Consider the following 17,474-nt stretch of genomic DNA (forward strand, 5'->3'; position numbering starts at 1 on the left):
AGTGAGAAGCACTTCCTATTTCCTTTCTTTCCTCTTCCCTTACTCATTCCTGCACTGCAGCCGGAAACTGCCCACCTCTGGCCTTCTAGTTAAGCACAGTAACAATGTATCCCCTTGACTCAAGCATTTTTTTACTTAGAAACAAATGCATCCTAAATGACACACCACCCACAAGCTGACAGGAAAGGGCGAGCGTGATGTTCGCCAGATGTCAGACTGTAGGGTAGAGAGTTTGTGAAGATTAAAAAGGAAAATATTTTCCTCAGCCAACCACCAAAGGAAAAGATATAAAACAAGAGGCTAGTTTAAAAACAGGAGAATATTTAATCCATCTAAAAATACACATCAGGAAATGAGGGGAACCATAGGAAAATCCTCCACCTCTAACAGACAAGAGTGAGGTTACTGGCTTTCTGGTTGCTCCAAGAATCCCAAGGCTTGATGTTTGGAAGAAATTATCTGTTCTTCAGCTACTCCCAGATACTCAGACATAAGTTACACACATCTGGAGAAGGGTTCTGCCCTGCTGAAGCTAGAAGGGAGCTTGATGCATGGGAGAAAGGAGCATCAATCTAGAAAAAAATGATCAAAGAACAGCTGGGTGACAGTGTGGGGCCATCCCAGGCAAGTGGGCTCCTGGTGCTCTGGTGTAGCCAGAACCCATACAAGCTGGGCTTGCCCAGGGAGCCCCCCAGTCAGCCTGTAGCTGAACAGCTACAGCTTCTGTGTTCTTATTTACCATTATCAGCCACAGCCCTCGGAAGCAAAGCCCTAGACGCCTCCTTCAAGCCCCCTGCTGGTTGGTTTCATCATTATCTCGCCTCTTCCAAATCTGTAAGAAATGAAAACACAAACTGAAGTCTAGGAGGCATTCAGTCAACAGATACTTGTTAAATACCTATTCTGTGCCAGGCCATGGATAACTAGTCATGCCATTTACAAACCTGCTATACTCCATCTGGAAATCTGCTACAGTGGCTACAGTCACTGAAGGGCAGAAACAGTTATCTCTAGAAGAGGTATCACTTTCTTCTTACAAAGCTATGGCTTTTGTCTCAATCTTCCTTCTTTTGCCAAGTACTAGGGCAGTTACATAAAGAGAAGACAGAGATGCTCTGTGCTCCATGGGTCAATCCAATGGAGAGGACAGACAGGCAAAGCGATATGGTCGGCACTAAAACAAAAGGCAAGCAGAAAGTGCTGTGGGGTCACAAAGAGAGCTCTGCCTGGGGCTCTCGGGGAGTACTTCACGGTCGACTTCTAGCCAGCCTCCCTTCCTCCTTGCAACCAGACCGCACACTTCTGCAAAACTAACCCAGCCATAATCACAACTTTCTTTGCTCACTCATACATTTTCTTATAATTCTTTTCTGAAAATCTGTGCTTGTCTTTCAGGGCCATACATTCTGGCCCCAACTCACTCCTAAGTACTTCCCAACAGGTACCTGGCCCTCCAACCAAGGTCCTAACTCTGTCCCTCTTTCTGCCTTGGCCCACTCCTCTCACTGGCCCCATACCCCACCTATTTGTGGCTCACTAAGCCTGTGGCCAACCCACCTGAATGTAAGCCTCTGACAGTGTGATCATCTGGGGAAGGATGTCAGTCACCTGGAGGTCTTGTAATTCATACCATTTGCCTGTCCCCTGCAGAAAGTATGAAGAGCTGGGTTAGTCTGCTCTCTAAAACCAAAAGGGTGTAGAAGGAAAGGATCACAGCCAAGATTAGAAAAATTAGAAGAACAGCCACTAGACATCATCCAGCAAGAGTCATAAAGAAGAGAGTACATGGGCCGGGCGCGGTGGCTCACGCCTGTAATCCCAGCCCTTTTGGAGGCCGATGCGAGCAGATCACGAGGTCAGGAGATCAAGACCATCCTGGCTAACACGGTGAAACCCCGTCTCTACTTAAAATACAAAAAATCAGCTGGACGTGGTGGCGGGCACCTGTAGTCCCAGCTACTCAAGAGGCTGAGGCAGGAGAATGGCATGAACCTGGGAGGCGGAGCCTGCAGTGAGCCGAGATTGCACCACTGTACTCCAGCCTGGGTGACAGAGTGAGACTCTGTCTCCAAAAAAAAAAAAAAAACAAAAACAAAAACAAAAAAAAAAGAGGGTACATGACTTCTGTGGGCCTGATTCAACTAACAGGACTTTTGATGTGTCAATCATGGCAAATTCAATTTTTTAAAGTACAGTTTTTTTTTTTTGTTTGCTGGTTTGTTTTGTTTTTTTGAGATAGGGTCTCACTCTGTCATCCAAGCTGGAGTGCAGTGGTGTAACCACAGCTCACTGCAGCCTCGACCCTCTGGACTCAAGCAATCCTCCCACCTCAGCCTCCTAGGTAGCTGGGACTACAGGTGTGTGCCAAAACAACTGGCTAATTTTTTTTTTTTAAATAGAGATGGGGTTCCACTGTGTTGCCCAGGCTAGCTCCTGATCTCAAAAGATCCTCCCACCTCAGCCTCCTAAAGTGCTAGGATTATGGGTATGAGCCACTGTGCCTGGCCCCTTAAAGTACAATGGAGACTGAAACACTTCTGTACATCTTTTTAAAAGGAATTTAGTGGACACTAAAGAGGAGAAAAGAGGAAGCCCTCTAATCATCACCTATGTCTCCTTCCTGCTCAGAAATGACAGACTAGACATTCTCACTTATGAGGTACACAGTGTCAACCACTGACAGAACCTAAATATGGACATTCCTGGCTGGGTGCAGGGGCTCACGCCTGTAATCCCAGCATTTTGGGAGGCCGAGGCGGGTGGATCACTTGAGGTCAGGAGTTTGAGACCAGCCTGGCCAACATAGTAAAACCCCATCTCTACCAAAAATACAAAAATTGGCCAGGCGTGGTGGCAGGCGCCTGTAGGTCCTAGCTACTTGGGAGGCTGAGGCAGGAGAATCACTTGAACCCAGGAGCTGAAGGCTGCAGTGAGCCAAGATCATGCCACTGCACTCCAGCCTGAATGACAGACGGAGACCCTGTCTTAAAAAAAAAAAAAAAAGGCAACAGCTCATCAAGAAAAGGTGTCCTTGGTGGACACTGTCTATCACACTAACCTGATTCCTTTGGCCTAAGAAACCAGTGCTGCAAATACAGCAAAACATATCTCACTTCATGCTTCCACGAACAAGGGGAAAAGGTTTCTAGATTAAGGCAGAGGCACCTCTGGCCGCCCACCCTGCCTTATCCAATCAAAGTTCTAAGACATGCCAAAAACCACTATTGTAGAATATAAATATTCCAGATCCTCTGGATATTACAATAGTTGGGAAAATAGGAAACAAGGAAAGCTTAGGATCACATAAGCAAGTTCCCATTCCTGCTTCAAGGACGAGTTAAGACATGGGCTTTGAAGCAGAGTACTTGGGTTCAAATCCTAATTCTACTGACTTGAGGTCAATTACTGAAACTCGGAGCCTAGGTCTCCTCCTCTGTAAAAAAGATAATACTGACACCTGTCTTGGAATTGTGTTTTAATGAAAAAAATGAGATTAATGTACATTAAGTAACTGGTGTACTGCCTAATCATAGCAAAGCACTTGATAAACAGAAGCTAGTTAAGATTAAACCCACAGTTCCAGAAGAGACTAATCAAATGAGAACAATTTATGGTAATAATCTATTGATATCAAATATATCAAGTACATGTTTTATCTGTTTTCAGCTTTAGACAAATTCACAAAATTTTTAAGATGAAAGGGAGCCTCTAAACCAGTGCTTTGCAAACTTTAATTTCTTTTTTTTTTGAGACGGAGTCTCGCTCTGTCATCCCGGCTGGAGTGCAGTGGCGCAATCTCGGTTCGCTGCAAGCTCCGTTTCCTGGGCTCATGCCATTCTCCTGCCTCAGCCTCCCGAGTAGCTGGGACTACAGGCACCCGCCACCACGTCCGGCTGATTTTTTGTATTTTCAGTAGAGACAGGGTTTCACCATGTTAGCCAGGATGGTCTCAATCTCCTGACCTCGTGATCTCTCGGCCTCCAAAAGTGCTGGGATTACAGGTGTGAGCCACCACGCCCAGCCGCAAACTTTAATTTCTTACAAATCAGAGGGTCATATTAAAATCCAGGTTCTGATTTAGTAGGTTTGAGGGGCCTGAGAGTCTGCATTTCTAACAAGCTGATTTCTTTTTTTTGAGATGGAGTCTCGCTCTGTCGCCCAGGCTGGAGTCCAGTGGCGTGATCTCCCCTCTCTGCAAGCTCCGCCTCCCGGGTTCTCGCCATTCTCCTGCCTCAGCCTCCCCAGTAGCTGGAACTACAGGTGCCCACCACCATGCTCGGCCTATTTTTTTGTATTAATTAGCAAAGCCAGGTGGATCACAAGGTCAGGAGTTCAAGACCAGCCTGGCCAAGATGGTGAAACCCCATCTCCACTAAAAATACAAAAATTAGCTGGGCATGGTGACAGGTGCTGTAATCCCATAATCCCAGCTATTTGGGAGGCTAAGGCAGAGAACTGCTTGAACCCAGGAGGCGGAGGTTGCAGTGAGCCAAGATCACACCATTGCACTCCAGCCTGGGCTACAGAGCGAGACTGTCTCAAAAAAAAAAAAAAAAAAAAAAAAAAGCTCCCAAGTTGAGTCCAATGTGTAGCCAAAATTGAGAACCACTGCCTTAAACTAACTACTGACAGCACTATTACTGTCAGTAGTTAGTTTGGGACAGCAGAATCCCAAAGCCAAGGCCAAGCAAGGACAAACTGAAGGGAGCTGCCCTCTGAGATGCCAAAGAAACACCTGTTTTTGCCACTCTGTGCCATGAGACGGTCAGCAGCCACTCACATGATGAAGCACATGGATCCGGTAGGAGCCCTCGGAGGGCTTGCCATCATGCACGATGTTGGCAATGAGGTCATAGGTGGTATTCTTGTGTACTGCTTGTACTTCTTCAGACAAGTATTCTCTGAGATCCACATTTCTGTTAATGGTGAAAATAAAGCCGGAATAATCAGACAAAGGCTGTGCAGCTAAGGAAGCTGTCCTACACAAACAGACCACAAAGGCTCTGGGTAGGCCTGCAGAGTCAAGAAGGTCCAGGTGTGTTGGAATTCACAAAATATGCCAAAATGAACGACAGGGTTACACAGCTTCCCACATGATTAAAAAATAAATAAATAAATGACAGGAAGTGGCTTATACCTATAATCCCAACACTTTGAGACGTCAAGGTAGGAGGACTGCTTGAGCCCAGGAGTTCAAGACCAGCCTGGGCAATGTAGTGTGACCCCTACAAAAAAAAAAAAAATTAGCCAGACATGGTGGTACATGCCTGTGGTCCTAGCTACTCAGGAGGCTGAGGTGAGAGGATCACTTGAGCCCAGGAGATTATGGCTAAAGTGAGCCAGGACCACACTATTGCACTCCAGCCATGGTGACAGTGAGACCCTGTCTCACAAAACCTCCAAAAAGAAGAAGAACTTTCAAACAGTTAAAAAGGAAAACATATAGACAGTTAACAAGATTATTAACAGACTATTTTAAACACATAATTTTAGGAAAATATATCATTTTGGAGCCTACAAATATTTATAAAAACTTAATACAAGGTAAAATAAAAAAGATATTACACCAAAAAAGTTGTTTGATGTGCTACAACTCATTACATGAAACAAAACCATGTTATCACTGAAGAGTTCACAAGAAACAGCTAATGGTGGTCACGCCCAGTTATATATCTCCCTTTGAAGTCAGACTGTGAACCTACTAACTTTTCAAAATTACAGAGTTTAAAATGTAAACCATGTGGTAATAAACAAACATACAACTTTGTTGTAATTATTATATGTAGCTTCCTATGTATTGGTGACAACTATTTGTTTCTACAGACTGACAGTGTCCCATATATGATGCAGTCAGACTGCAATAAACATTCACCGTTAAGAAAATGGAGGCCGGGTGCGGTGACTCATGCCTGTAATCCCAACACTTTGGGAGGCCAAGGCGGGCAGACTGCCTGAGCTTAGGAGTTTGAAACCAGCCTGGGCAACATGGTGAAACCCTGCCTCTACTAAAGTACAAAAAGAAAAAAATTAGCTGGGGGTGGCAGCATGCACCTGTAGTCCCAGATACTCAGGAGGCTGAGGCAGGAGAATTGCTTGAACCTGGGAGGCAGAGGTTGCAGTGAAGCGAGATCACGCCACTGCACTCCAGCCTGGGCAACAGAGCGAGACTCCGTCTCCAAAAAAAAAATGGAGGTATGAGTCCTGAGTCCATGTGAGCTCTAGACAGCCAACCTGCCTTCCTGCTGCCAAAAGCTGACTTCTCATTTTCTCTTCAGCTTGAACAAAAGCTGACTAGACTTGTCTAAATGAGTATCAGAGAAGTCTTTTTTTTTTTTTTTTTTTTGAGACAGAGTCTCGCTCTGTCGCCCAGGCTGGAGTGCAATGGTGCTATCTCGGCTCACTGCAAGCACCATCTCCTGGGTTCTCACCATTCTCCTGCCTCAGCCACCCCAGTACCTGGGACTACAGGTGCCCGCCACCACGCCAGGCTACTTTTTGTATTTTTAGTAGAGACGGGGTTTCACTGTGTTAGCCAGGATGGTCTCGATTTCCTGACCTCATGATCCACCCACCTCGGCCTCCCAAAGTGCTGGGATTACAGGTGTGAGCCACCCGCCCAGCCCGGAGAAGTCTTTATACTCAAGATTTCATGACTGAACCAAAACTGTCCATGTGGCAAAAGAGAAATACTACGTTTAATCATTTTGTTTTAGTAAACAGGAAAAGGAGCAAACTATTCATTTTTTTAATTTTTAGTAGAGACGAGATCTTGCTATATTGTCCAGGCTGGTCTCAAACTCTTCAGCTCAAGCAATCCTCCCACCTCAGCCTCCCAAAGTGGTGACATTACAGATGAGAGCCACTGCACCCAGCCTAAAAGAGCAAACTATACTCATCTCCCAGCCACAGCAACAAACCAGTTAAGAGAATGGCTAATTACCTGAAAGTGAAACTTCAAACCTGCCCTCAAAAATCTCTGTCTCCAAATAAGCAGAGGGTGCCTAATCACCATAAGTCTGATAACTCTGACAAAAAGAGGATGTGTTATGAATAAATCACAGGAAGACAGGTATGAAAAGAATCCTTTTCAAGAAGTATGGATGATGAAATGATCCAGAATCGTATTACTGGAAGTCATTACAGCACATAAAATACTTAAAAGTGCAAGTTTCCAAAATTAGTCACAATTTGATGTTCTCTAAAAGACTGCCTAGTTAAGAACCAATCTTTCTCTTCTGAAGGATAAACTTTTATACTGGGCCTACTCTAGGCCCATAAAAGAAAACAATGGGACAAGGAAATTTCTGTGGCAACTGAGCAGGAAGTACCATTGATACACAGTCTTCCTCCCTCTGGAGCTGCCCTTGGAATCGAGACTGCCCCTACCTACCAGGAACAGACAGGTGACTGGTAATTCACAAGAGGCTAGTGCTGAAATAAAACCCTGATGCATAGACTTTCAAAGAAAGCAGCTCTGTCATCCTACTCAAGGAGGCAGAGAACAAACCTCCATGTCTCCCTATTTAATTCTACTGTCTCACAAAGAAGATGCTAGTGGAGAAAAGTGGGGGAAAAGAGAAAAGAGAAAATTCGCCTGTAATTCTCAACTGCAAATGTTCTCTCTCCTCACCCTCCATGGTTCTAAGAGTCCTGGCAATACTATAGTAAGATGTTACACCCGGACAAACCCCTAGGGCTCAGGCCCATCTACTCCAAGCTCTCATTTTATCTTTGAGAGAACATATCCAGAAAACATGCAAACTATGGGTCTGAGGTCCCACCACTAAGACAGCCTAAAACTCGGGCCTCTTAATTTTAGATACTACCTTCTTAAACACTACGTAGAATTTAAAACTGACACTACTTTCTTTCTTTTTTTTTTTTTTTTTTTGAGCACAGTCACACTCTATCACCCAGGCTGCAGGGCAGTGACACCATCTCACCTCACTGTAGCCTCAATCTCCAAGGTTCAAGCAATCCTCCTGCCTCAGCCCCTCAAGTAGCTGGGACTACAGGTGTGCACCACCACATCGGGCTAATTTTTTTGTATTTTTTTTTGTAGAGACAGGGTTTTGCCATGTTGCCCAGGCTGGTCTTGAACTCCTAAGCTCAAGCGATCCATCTGCCTTGGCCTCCCAACGTGTTGGGATTACAGGTGTGAGCCACCACGCCTGGCCCAACATCTTCTTAAGTGTGAAAAACCTTGTCTCTTGAGAACTGAAAACCAACAGTCTACCCCCAAAAGGATTTTGCAGAAGTTTTCTGAGTTAGAAGGAAGCAAATTAAAAGCATCTAGCACAACTCCAGTGTGCAAAAAGGTGTGATGGCCGGCAAATAGATGGGCAGACCCTCACTACTCAGGACATCTTCCAAACCAGGCAGAATTCTACCTGTCTTATCCTACTTGCATCATTTCTTCTTCTCTACGCAGGAGGACTATAATTTCCGGCCAGCAACAGGAGAGGAGATAAAATAGGGATTGCCTCCTAGTAAACATCCATCTTTTGTGGTCCCTGAAGTTAAGTGTACCCTTCCAATAAAAACTGTTATCTACTGTAGGTAGGCTCTGTTAATTGTAATCCCCAACTAAGACAGTCCAAAATTAATACTGGTAAAAACATAAGAGAAGAAATCCAGGTTCACTCCTCGTGAGAGGAAGTGAAGCAGGATGTTACTTACGTAATAGGGAAATTGACAATAGTTGGATTCTTCTCAACAAAGAAGTTGTTCTTAGTGAATCTCTTGATACAAAAGATTAGATATGGAGGTAGCTTGGTAAGCTGGAAGCGCTTCAGAAAGTTCTCCTTGTAAGTCTTATATTCCTAGAGAAAAAAAAGAAAATTCTCAAGTCAGTGCTGAAGTTCAGTAGGTATTAGAGCAGGGGCATGAGGTTTTCATTTTGGTTTTTGAAAATGTAATTTTGCCTCACACCTAAAGTTCACAAGACTCCTGGTCCCAGAAATAATGTATGAGGCTTAGGATGTGCAGTTTGGCTAAGGCTGACTTTAAAAAAAAGGCCGGGGCCGGGCACGGTGGCTCAAGCCTGTAATCCCAGCACTTTGGGAAGCCGAGACGGGCGGATCATGAGGTCAGGAGATCGAGACCATCCTGGGTAACACGGTGAAACCCCGTCTCTACTAAAAAAAATACAAAAAATTAGCCGGGCGAGGTGGCAGGCGCCTGTAGTCCCAGCTACTCGGGAGGCTGAGGCAGGAGAATGGCGTGAACTGGGAGGCGGAGCTTGCAGTGAGCTGAGATCCGGCCACAGCACTCCAGCCTGGGCAGCAGAGCGAGACTCCGTCTCAAAAAAAAAAAAAAAAAAAAGGCCGGGCCTGGTGGCTCATGCCTGTAATCCTATCACTATAGGCAGGGGGATCACTTCAGCACAGAACTTCGAGACGAGCCTTGACAACATGGTGAAACCCGATCTCTACTAAAAAAGAAAAAAAAAAAAAAAAAAAGAAAGGCCGGCGTGGTGGCTCACGCCTATAATCCCTGTAATCCCAGCACTTTGGGAGGCCAAGGCCAGTGGATCACGAGGCCAGGAGATCGAGACCATCCTGGCTAACATGGTGAAATCCCGTCTCTACTAAAAATACAAAATATTAGCCAGGTGTGGTGGCGGGCGCCTGTAGTCCCAGCTACTCAGGAGGCTGAGCCAGGAGAATGGTGTGAACCCAGGAGGCGGAGCTTGCAGTGAGCCGAGATTGCGTCACTGCACTCCAGCCTGGGCGACAGAGTGAGACTCTGTCTCAAAAAAAAAAAGAAAAAAAAAAAAAAATATATATATATATATAAATATGTATGTAAAGAAGGCAAGCTAACCAGGCACAATGGTTCATGCCTATAATCCCAATATTTTGAGAGGCTGAGGCAGGCAGATCACTTGAGGCCAGGAGATCAAGACCAGCCTGGCCAACATGGTGAAACCTCATCTCTACTAAAAATACAAACATTAGCTGGGCATAGTGGCATGTACCTGTAGTCCCAGCTATTCAGGAGGCTGAGGCAGAAGAATCACTTGAACCCGGTAGGTGGAGGCTGCAGTGAGCTGAGATCACACCACTGCACTCCAGACTAGGCAACAGAGTGAGACTCCATCTCAAAAAAAAATTTTAAAAAAAGTATGTCTCCCCACTTTTTGGAGTTTCTCCTCTCCTAAATGACCTTCCTTTCTCTATACTACCCAGAGGCAGGCAGAAAGCTGAAAAAAGGATATATGAGAAGTACAAGAGGGGGCACTGTGGTTGGGCACTGGTTCACATCTGTAATCCCAACACTTTGGGAGGTCAAGGTGGGAAGACACCTTGAGGCCAGGAGTTAAAGACCAGCCTGGGCAACAGAGTGAGAGCTCTCTCTACAAAAAAACTTAGCTGGGCGTGGTGAAGCGTGTCTTTTTTATCTTCACAAAATAAAAAATTGGCCGGGCACGATGGCTCTCACCTGTAATCCCATCACTTTGGGAGGCCGAGGCGGGTAGATCATCTGAGGTCGGGAGTTCGAGACCAACCTGACCAACATGGAGAAACCCCCATCTCTACCAAAAAGTCCCAGCTACTCAGGAGGCTAAGGTGAGAGGATCACTTGAGCCCAAGAGTTTGAAGTTGCAGTGAGCCATGATCATGCCACTGCACCCCAGCCTGGGTGACAGAGCAAGACCCTGTCTCAGAAAATAATAAAAAGAAGGGCACTGTAAGTTAAGAGTTGGGGGTGACCAGCTAGAAACACCAAGGAGTCTGGGAGGCTCAATAAAGTCAATATACTTTACAATAAATACATCACATACATGTGGTGATTCTTATGTATAAAATGAAAATGGACCGGGCGTGGTGGCTCACGCCTGTAATTCCAGCACTTTGGGAGGCGAGGCAGGTGGATCACTTGAGGTCAAGAGTTCAAGACCAGCCTGGCCAATATGCTGAAATCTCATCTCTACTAAAAATACAAAAAATTAGCCGGGCATGGTGGTGGATGTCTGTAATCCCAGTTACTCAGGAGGCTGAGGCAGGAGAATCGCTTGAAACTGGAAGGTGGAGATTGCAGTGAGCTGAAATCATGCCACTGCACTCTAGCCTGGGTGACAAGAGCAAAACTCTGTCTTGAAAAAAAAAGAAAATGAAAAAGTCGAGAGTGCAAAGTATAGGCAGGGCAGGTGTGTTAATCGGCTACCTTCTCAGTGATGCCATTGAATTTGGCCAGGATGTTGAAGAGTGGCACTTGGGGAATGATGAGCTGCTCCTTCTCGTCCTTGTAGAGGGGGGCAGTAGGAAGGTCAAGTGTCAGGTACATAAAAGTGGACTCCACCATCGTCTCCTGGTACTCGTCATTATGGAGCAACTGTTCTTTTTCTTCTGCTGGCTAGAAATGAATGAGAAGAAAAGAGAGGAAAGGAGTGTGAGTGGTATAGGAACACACACAGAACCGGTGTTTTGCTACGCTGACATTTCCTTCATCTCAAAGAACAAAGAGAGGTGCCTGAGAGACTGGGCAGTTGGCATGCACCACCTGGTTAGATTAACTTAAGAACCAACAGGTTTCCTTCTTATAAAGAGATTTTGCTTATATACCAGACTATCTAAAAAGCTCTGAGGCCAAGTGTGATGGCTCACACCTGTAATCTCAACACTTTGGGAGACAAAGGTGAGAGGATTGCTTGAGTCCAGGACTTCGAGACCAGCCTGGGCAACACGGGGAGACTCCATCTCTATAAAACATAAAAACCGGCCAGGCACGACGGCTCTCATCTGTAATCCCAGCACTTTGGGAGGCGGAAGGAGTTAGATCACCTGAGGTCGGGAGTTCGAGACCAACCTGACCAACATGAAGAAACCCCATCTCTACTAAAAATACAAAATCAGCTGGGCGTGGTGGTGCATGCCTGTAATCCCAGCTACTTGGGAGGCTGAGGTAGGAGAACAACCTGAACTTGGGAGGCAGAGGTTGCAGTGAGCCAAGATCGTGCCATTGCACTCCAGCCTGGGCAACAAGAGTGAAACTCCGTCTCAATAAAATAAATAAATAAAACTAAAATAAAAATAAAAAATTAGCCCAGTGTGGTGCTGTGCATCTATAGTTCCAGTTTCTGGGGAGGCTGAGGTGGGAGGATCACTTGAGCAGGGGAGGTTGAGGCTGTAGTGAACCATAATCACGCCACTACACTCAGCCTGAGTGATAGAGTGAGATCTTGTCTCAAAAAGAAAAAAAAAAATCCATTAAAAAAAGAAAGAAAGTGGGCCAGGCACATGGCTCACGCCTGTAATCCCAGCACTTTGGGAGGCCAAGGCGGGTGGATCACCTAAGGTCAGGAGTTTGAGACCAGCCTGACCAACATGGTAAAACCTCGTCTCTACTAAAAATAGAAAAATTAGCCAGGTTTGGTAGCTCATGCCTGTAATCCCAGCTACTTGGGAGGCTGAGGCAGGAGAATTGCTTGAACCCGGGAGGTGGAGGTTGCAGTGAGCCGAGATCATGACATTGCACTACAGACTGGGCAACAAGAGCAAAACTCCATCTCAAAAAAGAAAAGCTCTAAGACCATCTAAGAAGCTTAGCTGAGGGCCAGGCACAGTGGCTCATGCCTGTAATCCCAACAGTTTGGGAGGCCAAGGCAGGCAGACCACCTGAGGTCAGGAGTTCCAGACCAGCCTGGACCAACATGGTGAAGCCCTGTCACTACTAAAAATACAAAATTAGCTAGGTATGGTGGCAAGCGCCTGTAATCGCAGCTACTCAGGAGGCTAAGGCAGGAGAATCATTTGAACCCAGAAAGTAGAAGTTGCAGTGAGCGGAGATGGCGCCACTGCACTCCAGCCTTGGCGAAAGGGGAAGACCGTCTCAGAAAAACAAAAAGAAAGCTTAGCTGAGCTTTCTGAAAAAACACAGCAGCACCACTTAGTTGGCCAGAACACTTAAACCAGCAAAGTACATCCAACCACTAACTCTCAAACTGAAAAGTGAGCTGCCACTAGGCAGGTGCTTTGTTGAACCTCTTCATGGGGCAAGCAGGCTTGTCAGTTCTCTAAGCATCTCTTCATCTCCCCTATATCCCCTCAAGCAATATAAATCAGTCCAAGACCCAGGCTCAGCTAACTCACCAGATCAGGATGGGGAAGCTTTTTAGTGAAGATCCTCATGGACCCCTGGAAAACATCAGTCACAATAGCTGCACAAACAGGAAGCAAGAGACAAATTCCATGAGGATGGAAAACATGTCTAAAATATATTTCCAGCTTCTAAATTTCTGAAATAAACCAGCATCTTCCAGCAAAAGACCCAGAGCTCTCACTAAACACAGAAGTTTCCTTTTGTACCATATACCACCAGGGTACCTTTATAATTATTTGTGTAAATAATTACTTTATTTCTCTTCCTTAAGACAACTTTTGATCCTCCATCACAGGGCCTGGTCCATAAAAGAAAAGGTAAATGTATTCAAAATGAAGGAATGATTTACAGAGCCCGGCAATACATGAATTACAAAAAAAATTCACAAGCGAAACAAGGAAAACCAAGGAACTTCCCATAACCATAAGCTACTTTCAAAGGGAGACAATGTCCAAACTGTAATGAAGACAAAAGGACAATGACAGACTAAGAGATGGGCCAGAACAGGATCAAAGCAACAAGAGAGAAAGCACAACCAAGTTCTAGAATCCTGCCAAAACGTAAGTTTGAGAGCTCAGAGGGTTAACACAGGCTGAAGACACCTGGTAGAGAGGGCAGGGCCACCCAGTGGGAAGAGCAACAGGCCACAATCCCACATCAAGACACCATCACGTCTATAATCCCAGTACTTTGGGCAGACCACCTGAGGTCAGGAGTTTGAGACCAGCCTGGCCAACAAGGTGAAATCCCATCTCTACTAAAAATACAAAAGTTAGCTCAGCATGGTGGTAGGTGCCTGTAATCCCAGCTACTCTTGGGAGGCTGAGGGAGGAGAACTGCTTGAACCTAGGAGATGGAGGCTATCATGAACTGAGACCGTGCCACTGCACTCCAGCCTAAGTGACAGAGCAAGACTCCGTCTCAAAAAATATATAAAATAAAATATCACTGTGACTATAACCATATTCTAGCAAAAACTACGCAGAGGGGCCTATTCAGAAAGAACATTTAGTTTATGTATAAAATAGATACCACCCTACCCCAGATAAAGAGTTAACAAAAGAATGGGAAGTTGCCTCAGCCTCCCAAGTCACTGGGACTACAGCCACCACACCTGGCTAACTTTTGTATTTTTGGTAGAGATGGGGTTTCACCATGTTGGCCAGGCCGGTCTCAAACTCCTGACCTCAGGTAATCCACCCACCTCGGCCTCTCAAAGAGGATTATAAGCATGAGCCATCGTGCCCAGATGCAAAGTTTTTTAAAAGGGAACAAAAGAGCTCCTTTTTTATCAGTAAATGACTTACTCTTCTTTTTCTTCTTTGTGCCCCCCAGAGCTGAGTGCAGAGCATTCAGAAACCAAGACAGAAAGTCGACTCCATCCCCTGGAAAAAAAGGAAGGATGGAAAACGTTGAAGCTAAATGGCATTAGAGTTAACTCAAACCATGCACTGGTTGGCATTCCTGATTCTCCCCCTTCCTCTCTGGCCATGCCATCCCATCCCAACTCCTGTGCATCCTCCTCTGTCTGATCATTAAATGCTGGCACTCCTCAAGGTCAAGCTCTAACTCTTCTGATCTTGACTCTCTCCATAGGCTATCTGATTCATACCAGGACTGTATCGCATCACTCAGGGATGACCAAAACAAATGAATGTGACCTTTTAACATCCACTTCTCTCCAGAGTGAGCTCACACTTCCTTCTTCCCTTCTGTAGCTCACAAAGATTCCTATCTTATAGGAAAGTGACTAGCATGCAGACTGAAAAGGCATACAGAACAAGGGGTTCTGGAAACAAGCAGATTGACAATATTCCATGAAAATGCTGTCTACGGAGCCTGCCACTCAGACATTTCTGGGATAATGGCTACTTTTTTTTTTTTTTTTTTTGAGACAGAATCTCGCGCTGTTGCCCAGGTTGGAGTGCAGTGACATGATCTCAGCTCACTACAACCTCCCCTCCCGGGTTCAAGCAATTCTCCCACCTCAGCCTCCCAAGTAGCTAGGATTACAGGCGCCTGCCACCAGGCCCAGCTAATTTTTGTATTTTTAGTAGAGATGGGGCTTCACCATGTTGGCCAGGCTGGTCTCAAACTCTTGACCTCAAGGGATCCTCCCACCTCAGCCTAATGTCTACTTTCTCATCAACTAAGATTTGCTTCTATTTAGTTCCTCTCTGCTCACCCAATTAAAATCTCAAAGACTATAGTGTATCTTTCTCAATTTCATTTCTCTAAACCCAGAGACCCCTGACAACTCCATAGAATGATTTTCTTTTTATTCCATACATAGAATGCTTTTACAGGACAACTACCACAGCAAGAAACACTTCACACATCTAAACGCTAGGCAAGTAATAACCTACTAGGTCTCAGAGATGGAGGAAATTATGTTTATGTGACATCGTAACTATCATAGCCAACACTGGCTGTGATAGAAGAAACTAGACACATTCATTCTCAACTGATTTTTCTGCAACTCTACAACCCAATTATGCCGTAACTTTCCAAACTGCCAAAAGCTGACAGGCCCCACTATCCACCTTCAGGCCAGAAGTCACCTGTGGAACACAGTGAATGCTGACATTGATCCATCCATTCCTGGTCCACAAAAACATCATTCTCAGCAAAAATTTTTTCCTTTGTTGTAGCCTTAATATAACGCTGGGAGCTCAGAGAGTTGGTCCAGAAACAGAAATATCCCTATAAACACAAGACAACCTAGCCACCTAGTTCCTGGGAATTAGATGGTCCTACAAAGCACACAAACAGGCTGTCACCTGTTTAGAAGGGTGAGGCATCCAGATTTTTTTTTCCCAACACAGGGTCTCGCTCTGTCGCCCAGGCTGTGTGCAGTGACACAACCTCAGCTCACTGCAAGCTCTGCCTCCCAGGGCCGAGGAATCCTTCCACCTCAGTTTCCCAAGTAGCTGGGACTACAGGCATGTGCCATCAAGCCCGGCTAACTTTTCGATTTTTTGTCAAGAGGGAGTCTCCCTATGTTGCTCAGGCTGGTCTTGAATTCTTGGGCTCAAGCAATCGTCCCACTTCGGCCTCCCAAAGTGCTGGGATTACAGGCATGAGCCAGGGTGCCTGGTCCCAGATTAAGATGTTATTGGCCATGTTGTAAACTACTAAACACCATCAATTGCCAAGCCCAAATAGCTTATAACTTCTGCTCAGTTGAGACTAAATCATGGGGCTTCTGATCAATATATATTATCCAACCCGAAGTGTATCTTACTTCCTACTAACCCTGAACCAAGTGCTCCATGGGCCCCATTCCTTATCACCTTGATTCCTCCTATTTCTCCTTAGTTAAGGAGAAATAGGCTTTTAAGAGACTCTTAAAAGCCACTACTCGATATCCCCTCTAAGTCAATCCTCAGCCAGAATAATGTTTTTTGTTTTTTTTTATTTTACAGATAGAGGTCTCACTCTGTTGCCCAGACTGGAGTACAGTGGAGCTAACATGGCTCACTGCAGCCTCTACCTCCTAGGCTCGTGTGATCCTCCAACCTCAACCTCTCAAGTAGCTAGAACTACGGGTACACACCACCATGCCTGAGTAATTTTTAAAAACTTGTTGTAGATACAGGGTCTCACTATGTTGCGCAGGATGGTCTCGAACTCCTGGGCTCAAGCAATCCACCCACCTCAACCTCCCAAAGTGCTGGGATTACAGGTGTGAATGACAATGCCCAGCTAGAAATGTTTTTAAAACAAATTAAGTCTGATGTCACATTTCTGTTAAAAGCCTTCAATGAGGTCGGGCATAATGGTTCATAGCTGTAATCCCAGCAATTTGGGAGGCCGAGGCAGGCGGATCACCTGAGGTGAGGAGTTCAACACCAGCCTGACCAACATAGTGAAACCCCGTCTCTACTAAAAATACCAAAAAATTAGCCAGGTATAGTGGCAGGTGCCTGTATTCCCAGGCTACTCCAGAGGCTGAGGCAGGAGAATTGCTTGAACCTGGGAGACAGAAGCTGCAGTGAGCCGAGATCACACTACTGCACTCCAGGCTGGGCAACAGAGTGAGACTCCCTCTCCGAAAAAAGAAAAAAAAAAAAGCCTTCAATGATTCCAACTATTGTCAGAATATAATCCAAGCTCTTTATGGTGGCTTACAAACCAGGCCATCTGGTCCCTCCCTCAGGAGCTACACCTTGGCTCTCCCTTGACCCCTGGAGTCCAAGGGTCCAGCTACTTGCAGTCTGTCTATGCCAGGCACTTTTCTCTTCTGCCCACCATGTCCTCTCTACCTGGAATGTTCACTCCCCATCCCAACCTGCCTCCACATCTACCTAAAACTCAGGGTCTCTTCCTCCACTCTGACCTCTTATCTACCTCCCACATGTTCAGTTGAG

General features: G+C 45.6%; 1 protein-coding gene across 3 annotated transcripts in view; it reads right to left on the reverse strand.

Moving 5' to 3' along the window:
* Positions 1 to 303: 303 nt before the first annotated feature.
* Positions 304 to 17,474, reverse strand: part of USP39 (ubiquitin specific peptidase 39) — a 47,455-nt gene continuing 30,284 nt past the window's right edge. For 2 of the 3 annotated variants that reach the window (XM_030921632.1, XM_030921630.1), the window contains exons 7-13: positions 14,412 to 14,489; positions 13,095 to 13,162; positions 11,170 to 11,358; positions 8,680 to 8,822; positions 4,781 to 4,916; positions 1,558 to 1,644; positions 304 to 832 (exon numbers count right to left, since the gene is read on the reverse strand). In XM_030921632.1, the coding sequence (XP_030777492.1) occupies positions 785 to 832; positions 1,558 to 1,644; positions 4,781 to 4,916; positions 8,680 to 8,822; positions 11,170 to 11,358; positions 13,095 to 13,162; positions 14,412 to 14,489 (749 nt within the window). In that variant the 3' untranslated portion in view covers positions 304 to 784. The remainder of the gene's footprint in view (positions 833 to 1,557; positions 1,645 to 4,780; positions 4,917 to 8,679; positions 8,823 to 11,169; positions 11,359 to 13,094; positions 13,163 to 14,411; positions 14,490 to 17,474) is intronic. The other variant, XM_030921631.1, reaches the window with a different exon arrangement.

This window comes from Rhinopithecus roxellana, chromosome 17 (genome assembly GCF_007565055.1).
Source record: "Rhinopithecus roxellana isolate Shanxi Qingling chromosome 17, ASM756505v1, whole genome shotgun sequence".
Lineage (NCBI taxonomy): Eukaryota > Metazoa > Chordata > Mammalia > Primates > Cercopithecidae > Rhinopithecus > Rhinopithecus roxellana.